Below are 26,442 nucleotides of genomic sequence, written 5' to 3'. Positions count from 1 at the left end.
TGTACATGCCTCTGCTCAGACTTTATCAGTGTTATGACTGAGCCTGACTTATTGAGACATCTCAACCCAGCACAAGTTTTACTTGTGACCAATCTTTGCTTTCAACTACTTCCCATTAATCACTTGCCTTTACATTCTGTAACTTTTGGATTAAAACTCAGTCCAATTTCTTTAATCCAATTTAAATTTCATCTTTTCCCACCTAGCACTAACTGGGTCTGAGACCTGACTTTGTGATCAGGTGAGGTTGAGGGGTGGGCAGGGTCTGGCTCCTCCAGCTTCATTGAAGGCTTACGTTCTCCAGCGTGCTGGGAAAGGACATGTCTCCTAAATGGCAACTGCTACAGACCTGTCAGCTTGTCAGTTCCCAGGGCAGGCACCCAGATGGGGGTTTCTTTGGGATCTCTTAACTGCACAATTTGGAGACAATTCTGGCTCCCAATCTCCCTCTTGTACTTACCTCCAGCCTCTGATGGGATCCCAGGCCCCACACAGCCTCCACTGAAGGGGCTCACTCTCCCAGCAGGCACCCTGCTCCCTTCCGTGACATTCACTTGACGATGTTTGGAACAGAGGCTGCTTCACTGCTTCTCTTCCCTCTAGACTCTTCCCCTACCCAGCAAGTCCTTTGCTCAAGCAGACAAGTGAGACTGCATGCCAGCCTCTCCTGCAGGAACCCTCTCCAATCCCTAAGTGTCTTGGAGGCTTCTCTCGTGTCTCCCTCTGCCTGGATACCAGGCTCATGAGCGTCTCTGGTTGGCAGCACATCCAGAGTTGCTGGGAAAGTTAAGCATGTCCTGTGCAACTCCACTGGGAGGGGACACCTGGAAACCTGCACCTGGTTTCTCCCAGACCTGGACTCACGAGTCTTTCCCCTCAGTTCAGTTTAATCCTTGCCCATTCATGGAATAATTGAAACTGGAAGTTTATAGCTTCTGAGTCCAATGAGTCCTTCTAGTGAGTTATCAAGCTTTAGGGTGGTCTCTGGGGGCCCCTGGCACTAGTTTAAAACAGTGAAAATAATGAAAAAAATGAGAAAAACAATTTTTAAAGACCACTGAGAACTAAGAAGGGAAAATAGCTAGCAGTAAGTGCTTTTTGTGTAAAACCATGTTTTTGGTACCACCAATACCTGCATGAGCTCATTTCTTAACAACCATTTACAGATAAGGAAACCGCCAGACAGAGTAGAGTCAGAATTCAAACAGAGACAGTCTGATCCTGGAGCCTGCCTTCAATCACCACACTTCATGGTACAAGACAGTTTAAGCTGCAGAATTAAAAAGGCAAAAACACAACAGGAAAAATGTGAACTAAACATCGAGTCAAAAAGACAAGTAAGCTCAGAACCTAATGTGTAACAAAACTAAAATCAGAAACTGAGATGAAAACCCAAACATGTTAAAACAAACCTCTCTATTCCCAATAATTTGAAATATTAACAAAGTAGCACTTAAAATTGTTAGGTCAAATAAAATAGGCAGGCCCCATAACATTAAACATTCCTAGGCTGGGGCTTTCTTAGGGAGATCTCTGGGCCTGGAAAGAGTCACCAGGTATGCGCACGTTTGAGCAGCTCAACTTAAATCGGCTTGGCCAGTGGGTGATGGTCCCTCCAGCCCTCAAGCAGCACCCCAGCAGCAGGAGCTGGTCCGAGCCCCGGGACGCACTTGGTACACAAGCGCAGCACTTGGTGCAGACACATTTACCATGTTCTTTCATAAAAGAGCATCTTCTAAAGTAAATTTCAATGACATTATCTAAAATTTCCCAGTTTTATCTCCACGAATAAAGGAAGCCAAATGACACAAGAGTTTATAGACATTTTCCAAGGACAAATTTATTGAAGACATACAGAATACAAAAGGGATTATACCATGTCACATAACATTTCCTACAGAATTTACTTACAATTTTATTGTAAAAATTATACTACAGGGATACTAATACTTATCACTAAACTAGTTTTTTCCTTTTTTTTTTTTTTCCTCTTCCACTTTGCAGCTAAACATCTTCAATGTCTTTTCTAGTTTTCATCTTTTTGGTTTGAATGTTGTTCTTTTCCTGTTTGGGAAAAAAAAAATCTCGTAATTCAAAAGAATTATTTTTTGTAATCAATCGTACTCTGCAAAACAAAACATTCTTACTGGATGTCATGCAGATCTGTAGGTCTAGGAAAGTGATTTTGAGGCTGGAAATGAGTTTTAAGATAGGTAGATCCTGTTAAGTTTTGTGTTTTTTTTAACTGTTTTTACTATTTAGCTTTTAAAACTTAATCTTTTATCTTTTCATAGAAAACTTTGTAATCTCTTTTTCAATACATAATACAAGATAAAATTCGGCATAAATTAACACATTTTTTCACTAATTTAAAATACCACTTGGAAAAAGTGGATTCAGATGTACAGAATATAATCAGGACAAATCTTTTCGGTTTTCTAAATCAAACTACCTCTACAAAGAGGCCGGTGACTCGCTATGTCCGAGTGTGGTTAAAGATGGCCTGGCTGAGTTCCCGTTAAAAATACCCAAGGCCTTTGGAACAAACTCTTTCCTTTTGATCACTCTTGGTTGAAATCTAAGCTGCATAACGTACCCAGGGCTTCCTTACTTAGCAGGCTCATCCATTTAGAACATTAAAATCTGAAAAGAAACAAAAGATGACTTTTGACTTTTCAAACTGGGTTGTTCCCCAAAGCCTTAGGGTGTATATATATGCGCTTAGGATATATGAGGCAAGCTCCGCAGGTGTACCTTCAGGAGCAGTCACACTAACAGCTCTATTAAGTGACCACTGACAGTGAGGGGAGGGAGGTAGAAAAACAAGGCAAGAATTAATGAAGTCTAAGATATTGCCTGAAACCTGGGATCTAAAATACCTCCAAACGGTCCAAAGGCCTCACTGTGTTGGTACAGCCCAAATGTTCACAAGAATGAATGAAACATTGGGAAAAGGTCAAGTGACGGACCCTGCACTTTGTCAAGTCATAAAGTCCGAACGCCTCACAGATCTAAGATGTTAATGCTACAACGAACAGCTGGGTGGGTGGCATCCTTCTGCCTGTGCTGGGGACCGAGCAGAGGTGGCCGCACTGCCCTGCCTGCAGCTGCTGCTTGGTGATTCTCAGGGTGGCTGGGAACGGAGGTGAGATTCTGGATGTAAATGGATGTCAGTGTAGTCCCATTACCCCTGCACACAGAGAACAAAGCTCTTCTGCCTTGCCAGTGGGTGCCACGTCAGACAGCCATCTATAAAGCCATCCCTTCGGGCCGCATGCGTTAGCTCAGTGAACCAGGGCACAGAAGTCTAGAGTTGAACTTTCCCACCGCAGTGATGCTCTCAGCCTCAACTTACATAACACATGTGAAATGCTGTTTCTTTCAGCCAACGTTTTCCTTTTGTCATCAATACCAAGATAGATTTATCTTAATATCAGTCAACGTTTGCTGGTTCCACTCCTTGCCTCTTGCTCTCAGAGTGGTTCTTAATCTCTGGAGGCTAAGAAGGCGTCATTCTGAGAAGTGGATGAAGTTATAAACCATTTCTGGAAAAATACATCTTATATATGCAGTTCCTGGGCCAGTCCATCAGTGGACACCCGGTTAAGAGCCCAAGCACTAGAGAAAACCTGTTACTGGGTTTCATGGACAGGTTCCCCCAGGGCTTCTGAGTAACAAAAAACAGGCCTGAACTGAACTCTCTGGACTAGAGCTGAGACCGCACCATGCTTAGTTCATGTTTTCAGTGCCTGACTCTTGTGTCTCTAGGAGACACCTAAGTTAAAATAGTTGCTTTTACTATTCTTAAATTTTACTTTCTGATGAAGCTTTATTTTCTAAACTACCAATTTCAAAAATGTTGAGAGTTTTATTTAAAAATTGCACAAAAAATTGTACACATGGGGTGAACATATTTGCTCCCATCAGGATCTTTGCATTTCTGGTGTATCTTCGGTTCCTGCGACCCTGTCTGGCCGCTGGCAGGGTGTCTTCTGCTGCCAGCCAGGCCCTGGTGCTCTTTCACAGGTGACATCCATCTGGGCATTGATGGGCTTGCCTGAGCGTTGCCTCCTTCCTCTCACTGGAACCTACTATGGGTGCCTCCCCCAGACCCCTTGCCCATCCCTGGGCAGCATGGTCCTTCTGTCCAGCTCCCTGCCTGCCTGCACTGCACAGCAGGACGGCTGGGACCCATGGCTCTCCTTGTGCTAGGGGGTTAGCGCTAGTCTGGATGACTCGAGTTGCCAGAATTCTGATAGCTGCAGAGGTTATATTAGCTTAATTTGCTGAGCTCAGAAAATTCTAATTGTAGTTCTACATTTTTTGTGCTAAGAAGCAAATTTACACCACTTACAAGATTATTCTTCAACCTCTTTTTTAAACTAGCTATATCAAGTATTCCCCAGAACACTAATTGAATTTAATCATTCATTATGGATTTATTCAAATGATAGACAATTCATGTGCTCCTAAGTTTGGCATTCCTTAAAAGCAGGTACAGTTCCTTTTGTTGGGGGGTCGGTGGGGGGTGGGCAGGGGTTGCATGCAAGCACTTCCTACTGAATAGGAACTATTACATAATACCATTCGCTTTATGGACACCCCCAGTTTTTAATTTAGCTTTCAAAAGGAAGTCCTTTGAAAGTCAGACATAATGACCTTTCCCTTTTAATAAGTTTAGGTGAACTAGTATGGGGCACATCACAGCAGTCAGAATGTAATAACTAGATTAATTTCTCGTTCTTCCTAAATGAAGTCTTCATAATGAGGACTTGCAATTTTAAGTGGAATTCCCAAAACAGATACATTAAAAGATAGCTACAAAGACAAAATGTATGGCAAAAATAGATCAACACGTTCTGTGCTCATCGAGAGAACAAGAGCAAGCTCCTGACCTGTTTTGGGTTTTCGGTGTCTGTCTCCTCTGTCACACACCGCCTAGCGCTCCGCATGGCTCGCTGGTTGTGTCTTGGTCCTTTGGATGAAGTTTCAGCGTTGGAGACCATGGCATCTTTTAAAGTGACTCCTTTGTTTGCTGTCTCTGTGGCAAGGATTTTAACTTTTCTAGATCTCAGGCACAGCTGATTTACTGCTGCCTCTGGGTCTTCTGGCTTTTTTGCCTGGATTTTCTTTGTTAGATTTTCTTCGGTTTCCCCGGTCTGTTTTATTTCTGAAGGCGGTGTGGTGACATTTGTCTTTCTCAATCGAGAAGATCGAAGTCCTGCAACTTTATCTTTCTCCCAAGAGGCGTGCACTGCTAGATCGGGTAACGGCTCCTGCACCTTCACAGCGGGGCGGCTCTTGGTTCTGCTGCCAGGCCTCAGGCGCAGCTCCGCCCTGGCCCCTGCTTCCTGCGGCTCCTGGCTTTTCACAGGCACCTTTGCCGTCCCCTCTGCACGTGGTGTTTCTGTTGCACTGGATATACTCAGAAGTCCCTCGAAAGCTGGGTTTGCTTTGCTTTTAGATCTCATAGACGGCCCATCTTGAGTTTGAGTTTTATGCTTTTTCAGCCTTCTCTCTTTCTCACCCTCCTCTGCAGGTATTTTTTTGGAAATAATGGGCAGAGAATTGGATTGCTGCCCTTCTCTCTCGAACTTAGTTTGGTATCTTGTCCTTAATGATGTTCCCTCCGGTTTTACTGTTCTTTCTTTAGGCTTGTCTAGGGTTTTCCTCACAGGCTTGTCAAATTCCTCAGAGTCAGATGTACTAAGTAGGGATGCCTTTGGGTCTGGATATTTTTGCCCAGATCCAGATCTTAAGGATCTAACTTTCTCTTCTTGGGGTTTTTTTTCTGGTTTCCCCTCATCCTTGCTCACAGGCATTCTATTTGTTGTACCAAATACAAGGCCAGTAGGACAGACCTTACTTGAGCCCCTAAACCTCAAAGATAACCCTGGAGTTACAAGGGCTGTATCTTTGACGTTCTTACGGGTTTTCCTTGTGGGCCCTTCAACTTCCTCTGTAGGTGGGATTTTAGTAGTGCTGGGGAGACTAGGAAATGCCTCTGATTTTACATTTCTTTTACTCCTGCTTCTAGAAGCTCTTAAAGTCATAGTGCCCTGAGTCCCCACTGTACTGGCTAAGACTTTAACTGCAGAAATGCCGATTTTATCTTCTGCCTCTTCATCAGCTACCTTTGATTCATCAGACAAAGGGTTAGAACCGTCCAGCTTCACTCTTTTTTTACTTTGGTTTCTAGAGGAGGAGAGTATTGTGTCTTGATTTATCTCCATGTCTTCCAAGTTCTTCTCCTGTACATTATTCATAGGCATTACAGTCTTTGGGTGAGTTTTCTCTTCGAAATTAGTTTTGATCCTTTTTTTAGATCTTAAAAACATCTTCTCTTCATTTGTAGATTTAGCTTTTTCTTGCAAACTCGTCACTGGTTTGTCATTGTTCTCCCTGTGCATAGCCTCTGTTAAACTAGCCAAACTATCAGATTCCTGCATACTGACACCAGGTTTACTTTTGCCCCTAGATCTTAGGGTCACTGTCTTTTGTTTCATTGCTCCGCCTTCTGAGTTCTCCTCTTGGAAGCTCTTCACAGTCTTTTCACCTTTATTTATTTCAATCTTTTCTGCTGACGTGAGCAACTGAGACCCCTGCAGTTCTGTGTCAGTTTTGTGTCTGTGTCTGGAACGTAGGGACATTCCCCGACTTGGCTTCTCTTGTAAATGAAGCTCAGCTTTGACATTTGTCTCTGCCAACGCATGCTCTGTTTGACTGGGCAAATGTTCAGATTCTGGCGATTTTCTGGCACTCTTTTTCCTGAGGGTGTATCTTGTCCTTTGACTCACAATTCTGCCTTCCGTGTTCTCTGGCAACAATTCTTCAGTTTTAGAGGCACCAGTTTTTGATTCTGTAACATAGAGGGACATGTAAATATTTATAGAATCAATTTCAAGCAAAGCATTACAGAGATACAGCAACTTGTCTTTTCACTTCAGTTACTGTTTATACTAATATGGAAATCTCTGTCAGCCTGAACTGGGCAGGCTGATAATGCACAGGAGAAAGGAACAACATGATACAACAGTAGTCTATACTTCGGACTTCTCAGCAATTCCTAAAATACAATTGTTGTAATTTTATCCAAACTACTACATGTCATAAGTGCTGCACAGAATCCATGTCAGTGAAGGTTCCCACTCACCATTGCTAGGAGGATTACAGGAGGCGTTTTCTTGAGATTGTTTCCCAGGCCCGTCCTAAAGAAATCAGAAGACATCCATAATGAGTGAAGCATCGTTCAAAGCTCAACACGGAGAACAACAATTAAATGTAAACTCAAAGAGGGATTTATATGAAAGTTTTACATGGATTTATTTTCTAAGATGCCAGTTAACCAAGATTTTCAAGGTAATGCCTTGACATTCTGTTCCTGTAGAGAAATGACCATCTTCTCACCAGTCACAAATAGAAATATAAGGAATACAGGATACTTTTCAATTATAATGCCTGAATGTAATGTTTAATCTTATCTGTCCCATTTCACAGGAAGTAAACGAATTCCTAATCCTTTAAAAATCACTACTAAAACTGAACAGGAAAACTTTCAATTTCTGGAATGTTGCCAAACTTCTTTCACTGCAGTAATCTCTCCACGTAACAATCCTGACAGGGTCTTCTCAAGGAGCCCCGCTCCCTAATTGTTAAGTCAGTGACCTTTATTATCCTGTTTCTACCCAGGGGTCCTGGCAGTAGTGTCTGGAACACAGAACTACCCATCTGCCTGCCCTTTCTTTGAACAATTTTCATACATCTGAAGACAAACATAACTCATTCACTTCCTGAGAAACTCTTCTTACAATGTATGGCAATAAATTTCACTAGTTCTTTTTCTCTAGAAGTCTGTTCCCTCCATAAAGCCCCAAATGGGTCCTTCCTATGGCCTGTAGTCATTCACTGTGTCGCTTGCAGACCCTTTGAGAAAGGACACCCAGTCATGTCACCTACTTAAAAATTATGATACTGAAACTGAGAGCATACATTCTAGATAACATTTAATGATCGCGCAGTGTTTTTACCTGATTTTTGTTTCCAACATCAAACATTTCCTGTAATCCAGTATAGTCAATTTCCAAACAGGGTGTTTTTTGTGTGGGTTCTGCCATTAACCTTTGAATGCCCAAGAAATCTTCAACCGCACGTTTCTTTCTCCTTGCTGGTTTCAGTAATTCACTGGTAACACTTGGCTCAAGGTGCTCTTTTGGTGATGCCAAAAGTTCTATCAGGTCATCCACATTTTTTTTCAATTGAAAAGCATGGACACTCTGGGAATGTTCCAGTGTTTTTCCCATGACTTGGTTTCCTTGCGTAGTATTTTTCACATCTGTTATTTCAGGTGTTGTAGGCAACTGCATTTCTTGTAATTTCTCTGATATGTTTGAATCGGTGCTAAGCATTTCCTGTGCATAAGTCTTCAGGATTGTGGGCATATCTGAAACATCTTCTGTCACCTCATTTGGAGTTGCCATAAGCAATGTCAGATCTTCCATGGGATGTACTTTGGTGGGAGTTTTCATAAATCTCTTCCTGCTCATCAGATTTTCTGTGGATCCCCATCCCTGCTTTGGGGTTCTCATAAGGTTTCTGACCCCTGTCAGTTCTTCTGCTTGATCTCCCTTTGCTTTAGGAGAGTGCACTGGTCTCTTGAGGCCGGACAGGTCTTCTGCTGGTTGTATTTTTCTTAAAGAAGGTCTCAGAAGTTTCTTGATGTTTGTTAGAAACTCAGCAGCCTCACTTTTCTCCGGGGAAGCTCTCTTGAGTTCAGTGGGTGCCCCGTCTCCCAGTTCCGCCATCTGTGGTGGGGTTCCTGACTCCTCAGATCCAGTCGGGTCATCCACTGGTCCTGCCTTTTCTTCAGGTGTCCTGAACAGTACCTGGAGACAGGTCAGGTTTTCGCTTTTCCCGCGTTTCTGCCTGGGAGATATGGAATTCTTGCCACTTTCATTATCTGGACATGTTGCTTGCTTTGGGGTTTGCAGGTCTTCTTCCGTGGAGCCTGCATTTCTCTCAGGTGTGCCCCTCGGCCTCCTGCAGGTGCTGTCCCCATCCAGGGGCTTCTCTGGCCCTTCCAGGGCTTGTGGGAACATGGTGACCCCTGCCAGTTCCCCTGAGGACTCTGGCTTTACTTTAGGTGTTCTCAGCAGTCTCTTTACCCCTGTTTGACTTGGTTCTGGTTCTGGTTTGCGCTTCGGGGTGTTTCTCAGCTTTCTCTGGGCCCTGTCACCACTCACGGGTTCCTCAGGTTGTTCTGGTGCTTGTGGGAACACCATCACCGAAGCCAGGTCTCCTGCAGGTTCCAGTGTTACTTTTGGTGTCCTGGGCACTCTTGTGTGGATCTCTAAGGTCTCTCCTGAGACCTTTTTGTGCTTTGGAGATTTCCTCAGTTCTTCCATAGGCTCCAGTTTGACCTCAGGTGTTCTTGGCCATCTCCCAAAGCCCATCAGAGATTCTGCTGATTCTGGTTTCTGTTCTGGAGTGTCCCTGAGCTTTCTGTGGGCTTGTTCCTTGAGTTTTTTGGAGATTAGTGATGGTTCTCTGATACCTGCCAGCTCTTGCACAGGGTCTGCTTTTCCTTCGTGTGTCTTCACCAGTCTCTTGAGGAGCGTTAGGTGCTCTCCTGGCCCCTGCTTCTGCTTTGGAGTGTTCCTGAGCCTCTGGTGGACACTGTCACCGTCTACTGGCTGCTCCACCGCTCGTGGTGTCTGTGTTTGCAGGTGGTCTTCGACGATCACCAGACCTTCCACAGGTGGTGCCTTTTCCTTAGGTGCTTTCAGCAGTCTCTCGCTATTTGTTAGCTCTTCTTCTGGCTCTAGTTTCTGTTCTGTTTTGAGGACTTTATCATCATTTATTGGTTCTTTTGCCTGGTCTGGTGTTTCCACAAGCTTTCTGAGCACCAGTGGCTTTTCTACTAGCTCCCCCTTCTTCTGAGGTGTCTTGAACAGTCTCTGAATGCCTGTTGGAGTGTCTGTGGGTTCTGGATTCTGCTGTGGAGATTTACAAAGGCCTTTAGTGATTTCATTTTCATTTATTCGTTCCTCTGTCTGCTCTGGTGTTTGGAAGACCTCTCTGTTAAGTGTTTGGTCTTCCAAAGGTTCTGCCTTGTCCTTAGATGTGCTCTCCAGTCTCTGAATACTTGCTGGACTTTCTACTGGTTCTGCTTTGCTCTGTGTTGGAGTTTTCTGAAGCTTTCTGCCAACATTGCCATGGGATATTGGCTCTGCTGGTCGTTGAGGTGTTCCCATAGGCTCTTTGGTGCCCGTCAACTCTTCTAATTGTTCTGATTTTTTACTAGGTGTCAGCAGCCTCTGTGCGGCAGTTGGGTCTTCTACTGGTACACCCTTCTGCTCTGAAGTTCTTCTTGATCTTGTGATGACTACTGCCTTTTCGGAATTGTCTTTTGATTCAGCATTTTTCTTGGATGTTTCAATAGGTCTTTCACTTTTCTTCGTCTCTCCTTCAAGATTCTTTTCCTTGGCTGGTGTCTTCCTTGGAGTCTTAATTCCTAAGTCATTCTCAGCAATGTCAGGTTTAACCTTTTCATTCTTCATCTCTGTACACAGCACCTGCATGTTTCCAAGCCCTGTAGATCTTCTAAAAGTATATGCACTTGACGCGACCTTCAGAGGCTCTATCTCAGATTCTGGAGTTTTCATCTCAGTACTTGTCATGATATGGGCCTCAGGAGTTTTCACTAATGAGCTTGCAGAACTCTTGTCAGACAGCTCTTTTGCAACATTCTGAGTACTGGAGAGCACATTTTCTGTAAGAAATAAAAATATATACAATAAGTATATTCTGTTCACTTGGTGCTAATTTAGTATTTTTTTCTCATAAAATACTGAGTGAAATCCTCACTCAGCTTCATTATCTAATTGACTAAGCACATTAGGCTACTTATGTTGCCTCAAATCTGTCTTATGTATGAGCAGTGCACAATTAAGAATAATGCTCTCTGGTGATACGTGGTGTACTTAACTGGAAGTTAGGATCTTTAGTGATTGCATAAGGAAAAAAGATCATTGTCAAAAATGATGCATCCAGAGTACTTAAGAGGGAGCTTTCTAAACACGGACATCCCTGTCTCACTGAATTCAACACATGCATTTTTTGCTTCAAACATAAGAAGAAAAACAGCGATTTCCTCTGCCAAAACTTCCGATGACTAACATGGCTTAAACTTAGTCTACTTAGGGTCCATGTTACACAGGCAGTAGCTACCTTCTAACTACAAGAATCACATTCAGGGCAGCAAGCTCTATGACAGGAACACAGCAACCAGCCCCAAGTGAGAGAGGAAGGCAGCTCTCCAACTCCCCTCCCCTGCTCCCGCTGGGGCCTGCACTCATCAGAATGAGCAGGGACCATTGCAGAGTAGACAGAAGGCTATTCCTCTCTTTTGTAATATGCACTAATTTTGAGTTTGAGTAATTTATATATAAGTATAATAAGAAACCATTATACTTTTCTGCTGTTATCCCTTTAACCTAAAGTAAATAAAGTCAAAAGTATACACAGGTAGTGTAAGCTTATTAACCAAGTATTTCTGTTTATGTTCACCAACAAATGCCAACACTAGTTAAACTGCAGAACAGAACAGAACAGAGAAATGGAAGTGGTATTTTATCAGGGACATCTGTTGTAAAGAAACAACACCATTCAAAAGTTTCTATTCAAAAGTAACATAGTGCTAGAAAAAAAGTAAAAGCCAACCAAAATTTTCTGAAGGGCACAGCAGAGGATCTTCTCCTGAATTAGTTACTTGAAACTCTTTCTCAAGCAAAATCTTGGAATTTGCAACAGTGTCAGGATATATGTTTATCTCTTGAGGTTTCTCTTTGGCTGGAGTTTTAAACATTTCTGTTAGTCCTGTTATAAGAAAATATTTGGAAAGCAATTAGCATATTACTTACACATATGCAAACCACCATCCCAGTCCTCACAGCAAGCCAAATGGTGGGAAATAAACAACAGATCACTCTCTAGCATTCCTGGCAGATGAGTATGATAGAAAAAGAGTCCATTAAGATTGTACTTGATTTTTAAGAAGAGACTAAAGAGAAAATATATGCATATATCTTTTCTTTCACTTTCCTTTTGGAAAGGAAATCAAATGAAGGAAGTCAACATCTTTAGTCTTCCAAACTAGGAATAAAACTCAGGCACCAGCAGGATAGCAACTGCTTGCCGTTAACTCCCTCCCCTCCAGGCATCCAGAGGCCTCATGCCCTCATGCTGTCTTCTAAATGTTGTGGATACCACACTTCTGGATTTTATGTACAGATAAAATGTCCCTATGTTTTAGAAAATGGCACAGGGCTGCCCACTTTTAGTACTGTTAAGTAATGATGTTTTACAAAAAAAAAAATCTGATATCACCATCTTTCATTTTAACAACAAAAAGGTAAGATTGACATAATCTAAGAGAAAAAGAATAAAGTACTTTAAGTTGAAGATTTAACTTTCTAGAAAACACATTATCCCATGTTCTCCTTATTTTTCTAATACTGGCACCAATGGGTGAATCACTTTCTCAACCTGGCACCTCTCTGCAAAACGTGTTTGGTGAGCCTTGTCTAAAACCTCCCGTCCAAACCAGCGTACTCACTTAGAAATCTCCTGCTTTGGCTACCTCTCAGGCCTCATGAAAACACCTAGGATTTAGTCTTCAACAGACACTGACATTGTTTAATGAAAGTTACTGACACTCAGAGGTGAACATGCCTTGACTCTCTAGGAAAGTGTCTTCAAATGAATATGCATGTGGGCTGAGTATTTAAACTTCAGTATATTTTACTTTAAAAACATCTGTGAGTGTTTTTAAATGTTGTATAAGATATGAGTACTGTAATAGATGCAGATACTTGATAAACACACACATATGTATGCATCTACATATACACACATATACATATATATGCATATTAGGTGTGTGTATGCTCAAGTTTTTTTTTCATGATGGAGCATACTATCAAAATTTGTGGCTACAAGTGATGTTAGATGTTTGGGCTTTGATGATAAACATACTAATCCAAACGTGACCTAACCATAGGGGACTCTACATGGGCTATACTGGGGAGCACAAAAACTCCTCCGAGTACCAGTGTTGGCTAAACTATTAACTGCTTGAAGGAAACCTTTCCACAGGGTTTGGTTTCAAGAACCTGTTAAGCTATTTAGAAGGAAAACAAATCTTGAAGCAGCAAAATATAGCTCAAAATAAAATAAAATAAAATAAAAAAACTGCTCCAACTCTAGGATAATAATATATTAGTGTAAATTCAGGGAAAGGGGTAACTACAAAAGCTTAGGCAAAAACCTGCTATCTTCACTATAAAGCAGTTTCCAGTTTTCTATACACATGCTGCTGTCCAAGGTAAGGATTTGCATTTGACCTTGTCATACCTGTTTCATAAAGAACTTGTGATGCCAAGAATTTGTCAGGGTTCTGTCTTTCAACTCCAAACCAACTTTCTCTTCCCTATGACCCTTCTTTCCCTTATGAACCAAAGAAGCTCACTAGGTTATTTATTTTTCTACTCCACTCACAACAGACAACTAAATGTAGCACACGTCAACACAGTCACAAATAGCAGGCTTAACAGGGGTATGATTTATAAGAACCAAAGTATGTTTTTACCTGAAAAGTCTTCATTGCAGTCCTTTTTGTTCAAAACGAAAGTGTTCAGCATCCTGTAGGGCCAAGCAGGACCACTGACTTTCTCAATATGCGCTTTCCCTATTACTATGGTACAAGGAGAGTTTGCATGGCCTGTGCTAAATTGATTTTGAATATTGTTTGCGGGTTTCTGTAGAAAACAATAGCAAAATTAACAAAACTTCAAAGCATAAACCCATGCTTAACATAATCTTAAATAACATTCTGTGAAAGAGAGCAATTCGATACTGGAACCTCCTACCTTTGGAGTGTTAGCTCTTCGTTTTCTCCTTATTCTTCTTTGATGGCCATATTTTACAGCCTTAGTTTGTGGTTTCTTAACTCCCAGTTTTACAACATCTGCCCAGGATCTCGCAACTATCAAAGGGAAAAATCGTGAAACTTTCAAAAACAAGCATTAAAAAGAAAACTCACCTTAAAGTATATTTGCTAATAAAATTTCACTAACCAATTAAATTGGCTTCAGAAGCACCACTCTGCCTTTTGGAATAAATCATCTGTAAAGTATCATGTTTGCTTTTATCAAAGGACCTTCTCTTCAAAGTTAAGCTCCCACTCCTCCTCCCTCCTCTCTTAGCTGCAGCTCCCTGAGGGGGAAGCGAGATGCCACTGGAGACTGAAGGAGCCTGGGGTGACGTGGGGCTCTGATCGTGTGCAGCTGGCGGAACTGTCTCAGAACTAAAGGCCAAAGAGCTCAGCAACATGTTTTGTGCAGAAGTCACCTCCAAACGGATTTCTGAAGATTCTTCTTTGCCTGGTGTTTGAGGTTGTACCTGACAAAATCAAAATGTTCATAAGAAATCTTAGCACTGAATGTTAAAAGGCCTTTCAATTAGGAATTTCAGCTTTTTAGATTTTTAAGCACCAAATGTTTAAACCATGCTTTCACTGTGTGTTAAGTCTAAGGAAGAGAGGGAGTCCATCCCACTCAAATAAGGAAAAAACGGAAAAAAAGGAAAGGCAGCAAACAAGCTTTAATTGATGTATGTCTGGTGGCAAGATGGAAGGAGCCCGATCATGGAGAGGACACCCCATCCGTGGGTGTCCAGGCCCTCTGGTCCCTGTGGAAGCGGGGCTGCTCCCATTTGTGAGCCAGCAAAAGGAAGGAAACCTGACATGCCTCACCACTCCTCCTGGTACAATAAGGAAGGAAGGCTGCACAGGCCTTGGTTGAGCTGTGGGGCCATTCACCTTCCTAGAGATCTCAAAACAAAAGATGACACCACAGCCTGGGGGCAGGCGATTAAAAGTTTATAGTTGATGATATAAAAGATAGGCGTTTTCCAGCAAAGATTCTCTTTATTACCAGTTAAAGAACTCAAATATAGACTTATAATTCTAAAACAAAACTAAACAAAAAACTTTATGGTTTGTGTTTTGTGATATTTCCAAATTATTTTTATTTGTAGAATTTTTCACTCTTGTCATAAGGTTAAGTGTCAGGGGAACAAACCTCTGTCACTAAATGGAAAGTGCTACACAACATGCCTAAGGTTGGGCCACAGTGTATCCATGGTTAAGAGCCCAGATTTAGTTTTCCAGCACCCAACTAAGTGAGCTTTCAAGAGATTAAAAAAAAAAAAAAAAGTCACGAATTATAATTTTTCCTGAGTCAACAGATGGGAAAGAACGTGGATCGGATGTGTAAGCATGAACTAGGAGTAAGAATACTAGTTGTTAAACTTACTTTGATGATTTTCTTCAGAACAGCTGGAGCTCGGGTTCCAAGAGATTTTCTTTTCCCTGGAATTTCTCCTCTTTTGAGAGGTGTATTAGGAGGTAAATTTTCATCAAATAACTCAGGTCTTAGGCGACCACCAAAGGACACCCTCCTCCTTTTCAAAGACATTTCCTCATCCTTGTCAACTTAATTAAAAAAAAAAAAAAAAAAGTACAATGAAAAAAACTATTATTAATTCTTGTGATTTGTTTCAAATTACCAATAAAAACCAACCAATTTAAAAGTTACTTAAACTTAACACAGATAGCACACCTCCATTCTCTTGTAATGCTGAAGAAGCTAAAACTGCCCTGGGATCTGATGAGAGACCTGAGGATAATCTATTCAAACTTCACATTCACTTCCAATTTGACAGTACAATGATTTTGTTTAGAATGCTGAAAATCCTATCTAGACATAATTTAACAAACCAATTAGTCTACAGCAGACATTTCCACCCTTGCGGGGTAGATAGGGATGGAGGCTTTGGCAGTGACCTGAGCAAACTTTTTAAAAAAGACATCGTAAAAAAAAAAAAAAAAAAAAAAGACATCGTACTTGGGACTCGTGCCAGCCCTACCTAGAGAGCAGAATTTATGACCTGTGAACATTTCTGCAGGTAATTCTAACAGGCAATTCACACAGCTCACCCCCCACCGCTACTCAACATAAATCCCTCATCCCCTTTATGAGGGGAAGAGGAAAGTTATCAGTGCTGTGTACATCTCTAATTTTACAGTTAGCCACATACCTGCACTGCTGTTGGCCCTCTGGGGAAACAGCATGCTGAAATTAAGATGGTTGCATCAGGATACTTAGAGATCTTTCTAAAGGCCAGCCCTGAGAAGTTCAGCAGAGCTCCCACACCCTTTATAAGCGATCTATCTCCGCCACTTACTGTGTGACCCTGGGTTGTCAGTTTCCTCATTTGTAAAATGGAAATAAGGTAATAAGTTAGTAATCTCCCTAACTCATGCGAACTCCTATTGCACTGAAGATCTGACGTGTTCATGTCTCTAACACATGCAGACAAGTGGCTGACACCCAGCCCTATGTGAGCCTTAGCTGTTTCAAATCGCAGGTGCCTGTGGCTGTAACCCAGTGTTTTATAAGAAGGTGCCTGGCAGGAAGCCTGAGAGGAGAGTACATACACCTGAGAGGTACCCTACTATCCAAAGATTCCCAACGGATTTCCTTTGATTTAAACCAGAGATCAAACTCAGGTGATAGAGGTACTTGTATTTTAGAATTAAACCCCCTTTGAAAGGCAGTTACGCTTATTTTCCTTTCTATTTTGTTGATGGGCTAGAACCGAATGGTTTGGATGCCCCTTTTTAGCTTCCTGTGCTTCCCTAAGAGCCTGCGCTGCTTCTATCACACCTCGTGGTAATTATCCAGATCTTCACTATTAATCAATGTGAATGACCCACACGGCTAGTAGTGTCTAGTAGTGTCGACTAGAATAAATCTTACTGAACAAATGAAGATCTTTGGTAGATAGAAGTAAAGCTTTGGGGAAAAACAAATTTTAAACTTACTAGGGGCCGAAATGGAATTGTCAAAGTCACTGATGTCAAGTGAACTAGTATTGGGTGGGTTGGAGTGCATCTGTCCAGCTTTAGCATTCAAATTTCCCGGCTTGCTCAGGGTATCGTTCTGAATCTTCCTTTCAACTTGAGCGAAGAGCTTAGCAAGATACACTTGTCCTTGCAGATCTGCTTCTGTAGAGTGAGGCAGAACTTCAGCACATGAAGGACTACTCACCCTCCTTCTGGAAGAGAGCTTTTTTGGTGTATTTCCTGAATCAATAGTATCTGCAACTTTAACTGGTGTTTGTTCTTTAATTATTAACTTACTAGGAGTAAGTGTCAAACTTTTTGCCTGTGAGCCTTCATTTTTCTCAGAGTTCACAGAAAAACTTCCAGCAGTAGTACTCAGTTCTTTACTCTTACGTTTTCGTGAAGAATTTTGTGGTTGTGCATTTTGAACTGGGGTCTTCATTTTCGTCATCTCAGCAAGAGGACTGCTCGAGTTCTGGGCCTCCCTGGAAATCTGACAGGGCTCCACATTTGTCTCCCTTTCCTCCATCTGGGTAGTTTCCCACTCATTCGATGCAGGGTTTGCCTTTTGGCTCCTCCTACAGGATTTCAGTCTTGATTCACTTCTCTCCCCGTGTAAACCCTCGACACTTTCTTTTCTTGATACAGGCGTCTGCGTTCCCGATTTTCTAAGATTTTGTGCAACATTTTCTTTTTGTAATTTGACATCTAACTCCTCTTTCATTGACCCATAGAGTTTCTTGAAGGGAGATTCATTTTTTTCTATACTCTCCAAATACTGCCTACCCTGAACAGACTTCAATTCTTGATTACAGCTAGTTAACGTCACCCTGGGAATATCTTCTTTAAAATCCCTGGTAGGATCAGTTGCTGTTCTGCCATTATTTTCTGGGTGTTCTGAATACTGAGGACTGTAGTTGCTGTGAGCTGCCTGAGGTGTTTTCCTGGTAACAGGATCTTCTGAGCCATCTGAAGCCCTATTTCCTTTGACATTCCTGAGAGGCACTGGAGACCTTCCTAAAATACTTTCTTCAGTGAACTTTGAATGGGCATTGGGATGCTGATCTTTTCCATCTTGGCAATGAATTAGAAAAGAAGAAACAAAAGTTGAAGATTTTCTCAATGATTAATGTGGAGTATTCAAACATTTAAATTATTTCAAATTGTCTTATAACGTAGATTTTCACTTAGTCTAGAAGTTACTTAATATCCAAATGTCTAATGATGCCTGATACTAGTATTACAATCCAAATAAGCAAATTATATTACCCTCTCATAACCAATCTGAAGTTATAGGCTATAAATCTACTCGGAATTAACCTGACAACTGAGGAAACAAATTTATGTATATTTGAACTCTCCTGAAAGCAGGGTGTCCCAGCAATCACTTAGGAAAAAATCAACTCAGCTTATCTGATTCTGGTCATCATGTTAAAAAATGCAACTTCCTCAGACTTATGAGACTAGATAAACAACACAATTGTCTTCTTGCTTTCCCTCCTTACATAATATCCCCCAGTTGTCTCGTCTTGCAGAATCTCAGGACAAAACCAAACCACTACTAACCAGGATCGTGAGACAAGCTCAGTCTTGATAGACAACGCGGCGATCCCTGTGAATTAACAAAATAAGAACAGTAATTTGAAGGCCTTCACAATAGTGACAGTCATCGTTATAAAAATATGCTTCACCAAACTGCTCCAATGGGGCTTTTTAAAAGAACTTTTTATTGCAGTAACATATATAACTCAACATTTCACATTTTAGTCACTCTCACGTGTGTAAAATTCAGTAGTGTTAACTACGTTCACAATATGGTGCCACCATCACCAACATCCTTTACTCCAACTTTTTCATCGCCTTAAACAGAAACTCTGCCCCGATTAAGCGTTAACTCCCTCTTCCCCGTCCCCTCCATGTGATTTTTAGAGACCTAAGCCCAAGACATTTAGGTGCTAGTGGTCATAATACAGTATTCATTAACTTAAAAAAAATGTCCAATAAGTGATGAATAAACAAACTCAATGCTTAAAATTAATTAAATCAAATTAAATCAAACCTTCCTTCAACTTGTTTCCCACTATTATATGAAAGAGGAACCGAAGCTAAAATTAAACATCACCTACACTGAATATTTGTTAGCCCACCATAGATGGAGAATTACTGACTTTATGCTCAGTTTAATGAGTCATCAGCTCTAGGACCTGTCAGTGAATTTTGTCTCTATTTTACACATGTGCCCTCTTGGCTGCCAAGTGTATCTGAGAGGCCAGAAGTTAAGGCAAAAGCAAAAACAGTGCACCCATGGATACCACAACTTCAGAACACACCAATTATTCACTATGACCACTCGGCATCCCATAAACAGCACCTTCCCATTCTCTCTTACGGTGAAAAAAATGGTGGTGGTGGGGGTGCCTGGTAGTGGAGCTAAAGAATAAGATATATAAGCCCAAGGTTTTTTCAGAGGAGGAAAAATATATAATCTGAATTATTGGGGCGGGTTGGGAACCCCGGGCACATGGCATTCACCAAGGGCCTTGAAGATTGCACATAGCAGCTTGTGTGACCTAGCTCAGTTGAGGTTTGACCTATTCTTCTTGTAATATCAGATGCTAACTGTAATCTATACCTGAAACTAGCTCCTCCCTGAGATTCCCTGGGATACTGTTATTCCTGTAATCCTCTCCTCCTCCCTGTTGACAATCAACCCCTTCCTACGTTGCACAACCCCACTCCCTGCCTTGTGCTCTCATACCCATTGGAATGTCAAGCCCTTATACCTAGCTTATTCAGCCCCCCAAAGTGCGGACTATTTCCACGTTGTGCTCTGAACTGGCCGCATTCAGACCAGCTCCTGAATCCATTCAGAAAAGCTCCTGATTTTAGGGCAACGTGGCTCGACTTCCCCACCCCGTAGGTAAGCCCTATGATAAAAGTTATGTCTCAGAACATGCCCAGTGCTTTCTTTAGTCCTTTGGCTATAAAAGCCCTCTTGGGCTATGACAGGAAGGTAGGGGAGGGAGATCCACAAAATATTACCAAAGGCAAAGAATTTAACTTTCTCAATTTCAAATGTTGTGACTTCTTCTCAAACTATGTGAGGGACTGCTTTTTATTTCCATTCTGAAGTGGACCAATAATCTTATAATAAACAATAAAAATGAACTCATAGTAGGCAGGGCAAGATGGCGGAATGGTGAGGTGTGGGTTTTAGTTACTCCTCTGGGGCAGTTGGTAGAAAGCCAGGAACTGCATAAGGACAGAGATACCAACCAATGGAATCGAATTGAATGTTCAGAAATAGACTCTGCATCTACGGACAATTGATCTTTGATAAGGCAGTCAAGCCAAAGCAACTGAGACAGAGCAGCTTCTTCAATAAACGGTGTTTGGAGAACTGGATATCCATTTCCAATAGAATGAAAGAGGACTCCTACCTCACACCTTATACAAAAATTAACTCCAAGTGGATCAAAGACCTGAACATAAGCGCTAAGACCCAAGACTCTAGAAGAAAACGTAGGGCAGTGTCTTAAAGATCTCGTGATAGGAGGTGGCTTCCTAGACCTCACACCCAAAGCGCAAGCAACCAAAGAGCAAATAGACAAATGGGATCTCTTCAAAATCAAACACTTTTGTACATCAAAGGACTTTGTTAGAAAAGTAAAAAGGTAGCCTGCACAGTGGGAGACAATATTTGGTAACCACATATCAGATAAGGGTTTATTTCCCAAATATATAAAGCAATCCTACAACTCAACAAAAGAAAGACAAATAACCCAATTAAAAAATGGGCAAAAGACATGGACACTTTTCTGAAGAGGAAATACAAATGGCTCTAAAACATATGAAAAGATGCTCAACTTCACTGGCTATTAGGGAAATGCAAATCAAAACCACAATGAGATATCATCTCACACCTACCAGAATGGCCATTATCCAAAAAACAGAAAATTACAAGTACTGGAGAGGATGTGGAGAAAGAGGCACACTTATTCATCGTTGGTGGAAATGTAGAATGGTGCAACCATTCTAGAAGACAGCGTGGAGATTCCTCAGGAAGCTACGTATAGATTTGCCCTATGACCCAGCTATTCCATAGTTAGGTATATACTCAGAGGAACTGAAAGTTAAGACACAGATGGACATTTGTAAATCGATGTTTATTGCGGCATTATTCATGATTGCCAAGAGATGGAAGCAGCCCAAACGTCCACCAACGGGCAAGTGGATAAACAAACTGTGGTATATACACATGATGGAATATTATGCAGCTGTAAGACAGAGCAAAGACATGGAAAATACAGTAACTTGGATGAACCCTGAGGACATTATGTTGAGTGAAGTTAGCCAGAAACAAAAGGACAAACAGTATATGGTCTCACTAATATGAACATTAATGAGCAAACTTTGAGAGTTAAAAGCTGATAACACAGGCTACAGGAGATAGAAAGGGTAGAGATCAGGCAGTTGATGCTGAAGGACTATAGAATGTTCAGCAGGATTGATTGTATAGATCCAGAAATGGCTAGCATAATACTGTTTGAAGGTAACACAATATTAAAGTACATGGAACAAAGATGTCTGTGAGTAAAGCTGAAAGAGGTGGGATAGCGGAATGTATGACATCAGAGGTAAAGATAGATGGTAAAGACTGAGAGTGTATAACTTGGCAAAAACTGGAGTGGCCAATGACTATTGATAAATATACAAATATAAAAATGTTTTTACAGGTGGGAGAACAAATGAATGTCAACCATCCAGAGTGCTGAAAAGGGGATGATAATTTGGGAAAAAAACATAATCAAAGCAAACTGGAGACTTTGGTCAACAGTAACATTGTAATATGCTTCCATTAAATGTAACAAAGGCAATATACCAAAGTTAAATGTGTATGAGAGGGTGATATAAGGGAGGGATATGGGATTCTTGGTAGTGGTGTTGTTTTCTGTCCTTACTATTATATTGTACTGTATGACATTTTTCTTTTTATTATCTTTTTTATTATTCTCAAAAAAAACAAACAAAACAAAACAAAACAAAAAAACACTTTTTCATAGTAATCAGTATGTTCAAGTGCTGACTGTGGGATAAATGTACAACTATATGATGATACCGTGAACAACTGACTGTACACTGTGCTTAATTGTATGGTATGTGAATGTATCCCTATAAAATTGTAGGAAAAAACATAAATAGGGGTAAAAGTGCTGGAGAAAACATGGAGAGAGGGACGTTCCCATTTACTGTCGATGAGGAGGCGGAATAGTGTAGCCTTTCTGGAGGTCAGTGTGGTGGTTCCACAAAAAGCCAAGTAGGTGAGGGCCACAGGATCCTGCAACCTCATTATGAATTATGTAGTTGGAAGAACTGAGAGCAGGGACGTGAATGGACATTTGCACACTGCTGTTTATGGAGGCAGTATTCATGATATGTAATGGGTGCAGGTGGCCTAAGGGTACACACACTGAGGAACAGAATGGTGAACTCGGGTATATGCATACAATAGAATATTGAGCAACTACAAGAAGGAATGAAGCTGTGAGACGCCACGAGGTGAATGGATCCTGTAGACAGCAGTTTGAGTGAAGTACGCCAGAAACCAAGGCAAACGCTATAATGCCTCACCAATATGGACTAACTACAATGCGTAAACTCAGAATTGAATCTTAGAGCACAGCCGAACAGGGAAACAATTATTGTAATGGTCCCTAGATTGTAAGCTCTTACAGCAGTCAAATCTATTCCTGAATTGTAATGGCTGTCTGAAAACTCTGCGATGCTGATCCCTTTGTGTATAACCTGATTGGTCTCTGGAACACTGGGCATCTGTGTGACATCTGAGACTCAGAGTTAGGACTCTGCAGATATGAATGTCAGTATTAACGCATACAGCAACTGTTTAAAAAAAAATGCTGAAAAAGAGCCCATACTTCAATTAGAGATATGAATAAAGCAGATCTGGTTAAGACTAAGGCAAATCGGGCCAAAGGGTACAGGTTGAAACTGCTGATAAAACTTCAACTTTCATGTGACACCAAGGGAAGAGATGTTTATTTCGTGTAGGATCTATATTTCTAAACAATATAACTTATACACTGTTCAAACACCACAATTACATGGAACTTTGAATAGGAGGAAGTGAGATATGGTAGGTTTGTATAGGTTAGAGTAAAATAGCAACACATCCCAAAGTAATTTGGGCAGAGAATAAAAATATATATGCAGGGTCCCCCAAGGAGCGGGGGGAGGATGCAGAAGTGTTGGACTCCTTCACCTGGATTACCGCTGACGTTCTCACATTGAGGACTGATGGCTTGGTGTGCCAAGCCCTCTTGTCTTGGCACTTGCCTTTATGAAGCTTGTTACTGCAAAGGAGAGGCTAAACCTGCTTATAATTGTGCTGAAGAGTCTCCCCCTGAGTACCTCTTTGTTGCTCAGATGTGGCCCTCTCTCTCTAGCTAAGCCACCTCAGCAGGCGATCTCACTGCCAACCCCCCCATCCCCGCCCCCACCCCACGTAGGACCTGACTCTCAGGGTTGTAAATTTCCCTGGCTACGTGGGATATGACTCCCAGGGATGAATCTGGACCCGGCATCGTGGGATTGAGAACATCTTCGACCAAAAGGGGGATATGAAATGAAACGAAATAAAGCTTCAGTGGCTGGGAGATTTCCAATGGAGTCGAGAGGTCACTCTGGTGGATATTCTTACGCACTACACAGATAACGCTTTTTAGGTTTTAATGTATTGGATAGCTAGAAGTAAATACCTGAAATCATCAAACTCCAATCCAGTAGCCTTGACTCTTGAAGATGATTATATAACAGTGTAGCTTACAAGGGGTGACAGTGTGATTGTGAAAACCTTGTGGATCGCATTCCCTTTATCCCGTGTATGGATGGATGAGTAGAAAAATGGGGACAAAAACTAAATGAAAAATAGGGTGGGATGGGGGGGGATGATTTGGGGTTTTTTTTTTACTTTTATTTGTTATTCTGATTCTTTCTGTTGTAAAGAAAGTGATCAACAATAGATTGGGGTGATGAAGGCATAACTGTATGATGGTACTGTGAACAATTGATTGTATACCATAGATGATTGTATGGTATGTGAATATATCTCAAGAAAACTGAATTCAATTTAAAAAAAAGTAAATCAACAATGGAGGGAGGAGGGGATTGGAATGTTTTGGATGTTCTTTTTTATTTTAATTTTTATTTTATCTTTTGGAGTAATGAAAATGTTCAAAGATTGATTGTGGTAATGAATGCACAACTATATGATGATACTGTGAACAAGTGGTTATACAATTTGAAGGATTGCATGTTATGTGAATATATCTCAATAAAATTGCATTTAAAAAATGAACTCATAAAATTTAAAAAGATGTATAAAATATGCCCACTTTTTAATATTGTTTTGTTCAACAGTCACAAAATGATTATCAAATTGTTATAACATTTTCTAAGTACTCAATTTCAAGGGTTATTTTATCTCAGACCAATAATAAAGAATTCCTAGACTGCTACCTGGCCCGTAGGTAACCCACAGCTCATTCAGCTGGCCTTTTGGCTGGTTTCTTCATATCAACTAACAAGTTAGGATGGCGGCCAGGGTTGGGATATCTCAAAAACGAGCTTCCTCCACAGAGGCTGATGAGCAGGTGCAACATTAGGCTACTCCTCGAGAGAAGAGTCTGCACTCAGCAGTGGCAGGGACCTTGAAATTGTGGGGCCTGTTGCTAATTTCAGGTGTACCTCAGCCCGTGAATTCCAGCTTGCTCCTATTAGACTAGCTTGGGAAGCTTCCTAAACAACAGGAAAAACAAATTCTCAGGACATTGCCTAGACCTACCAAATCAGACTGTCCAAAGATGGGCCCAAAATTGTGTTTTAATAAACTGCACCACTTGGAATACCCCATTTGCACACCAGTACCCTCATATAATGGAATTCTCTCCCGTGACAAAGCACAGTGACTCTCTTCTGGTTTCATGGGTCCTCTGTTTACCAAAATTGGGAAGTACCTTTGATACTCAGAACTTTCACAATGTGGTTATTTCAGTCACAGAAAGATAGATGGGTACAATAACCAGATGGGGAGACAAATGAGCCACAACATAAGATAAAGTAGTTCCCAAATTTTAGTCCATATGTTTTGAGATTGACCTTAACCATAGGTGTGCAAAAAAACTAAGGTCACGAGATGCTCTACAAGTCTTTTGGGGCAGAAGTTTAAGGCCAACTTAGTACTCTCATTCTGAATAACAAAGAGAAACTATAGTCCTAGATTATTTTAATATGTCCAAGTCCAATTTGTTCTAATACCTTATTAATATCCTCCTATTCTATCAGTAAATCATACTCCTTTGTCACTGATTTAAAATGAGAAACGATTCATTAAAGTATATATAAATGATCACATATCATCATATAAAAGAATGATATTCCCCATCACCTGGTCACTTCTTTGTTCTGGAAAATCAATTGTCCTGATTCCTTTCCGATGACTTTCACATTCATACCTAAAGTGTATAAAATGACAGACTCAAAGTTAGAATCAAGTTTTGTATCCTATGTTTAAAACCTCCATATAGTTAATGTCCAGGGATCAAGGGAAAACTTCACTTTGTTCATTACCTTATTCAGGAAAATAAGTTTAGTTAGGAAAGTGCTTTTACACTAAAATGTTAAGCTGCCTCAAGTATCTTTTACACATTGTCAGAAGTTGGGGGCCCACATTAGTTTCTGACTAAACGGAGTATGTGACAATACCCTGAGCACCTTCTATATTCAAATCTAACGCACAGGAGAGCAAACCTAGGTTGCCTCCATGAAAATAACTTCCTGGCTTGGAAGGTCAACTAGCACAGCTGGTGGCAAAAGATTTTTACTAACATCATTCAGTCATATCCTTCAGTGTAATGCAGCCATCCTCCCACTTTAGAACATGCTGATTTCTTCAGTTTCCCACTTATTCAATCTATGTCTGAACAAACATAGGCACATCTTATGAAGCTGACATTTAGCAAAATACATAACTGCCCTAACAGAACCCAGGGATCAATTCACAGACCCAATCTTTTATTTGACACACTGAAAACCTCGGCCCTTCCGTGAGATGGCCTGATTTGAATTTAGATGCCATCTGAATACAATCTGAAGCAGTCTGAGAACTAGAATTGTTCCTTATTGTTGAGTTTGGGTTCAAATCCTTCCTTCTAAGATCCATGTTCTGTTTGTGGGGGGCCTTTACTCATCCCAGTTGGTCTCAATTTGAATGGAATCTCCTTAGGGAGGATATGTTTTGGTCTCTGTTCCACAGGGAAGACTCCCCACCCGGAGGTTTCCCTTTCGAATGCAGAGGGGAGACGCTCATCTATTCAGCATTCACAACACATAGGTGAGACCCTACTTCGTGCCAGGTGCTGCTCAAGGCACCAGTCTACAGCAAGGAATGAAAAAAACCACTC

At 41.2% G+C, this 26,442-nt stretch overlaps 1 protein-coding gene across 1 annotated transcript in view; it reads right to left on the bottom strand.

The window, feature by feature from the left end:
• Positions 1-1,956: 1,956 nt before the first annotated feature.
• The window catches only part of MKI67 (marker of proliferation Ki-67), a 30,551-nt gene continuing 6,065 nt past the window's right edge, over positions 1,957-26,442 (bottom strand). Inside the window, exons 5-16 of the mRNA XM_037805060.1 lie at positions 25,428-25,494; positions 18,530-18,575; positions 16,943-18,037; positions 15,372-15,550; positions 14,133-14,457; positions 13,926-14,041; positions 13,646-13,814; positions 11,719-11,874; positions 8,028-10,768; positions 7,154-7,208; positions 4,896-6,859; positions 1,957-2,064 (exon numbers count right to left, since the gene is read on the bottom strand). Of these exons, the coding sequence (XP_037660988.1) occupies positions 2,005-2,064; positions 4,896-6,859; positions 7,154-7,208; positions 8,028-10,768; positions 11,719-11,874; positions 13,646-13,814; positions 13,926-14,041; positions 14,133-14,457; positions 15,372-15,550; positions 16,943-18,037; positions 18,530-18,575; positions 25,428-25,494 (6,973 nt within the window). The 3' untranslated portion in view covers positions 1,957-2,004. The remainder of the gene's footprint in view (positions 2,065-4,895; positions 6,860-7,153; positions 7,209-8,027; positions 10,769-11,718; positions 11,875-13,645; positions 13,815-13,925; positions 14,042-14,132; positions 14,458-15,371; positions 15,551-16,942; positions 18,038-18,529; positions 18,576-25,427; positions 25,495-26,442) is intronic.

This window comes from Choloepus didactylus, chromosome 15, assembly GCF_015220235.1.
Source record: "Choloepus didactylus isolate mChoDid1 chromosome 15, mChoDid1.pri, whole genome shotgun sequence".
NCBI lineage: Eukaryota > Metazoa > Chordata > Mammalia > Pilosa > Megalonychidae > Choloepus > Choloepus didactylus.
The sequence above is the reverse complement of the archived record's forward strand: the minus strand, read 5'-3'. Positions and strand labels throughout refer to the sequence as shown.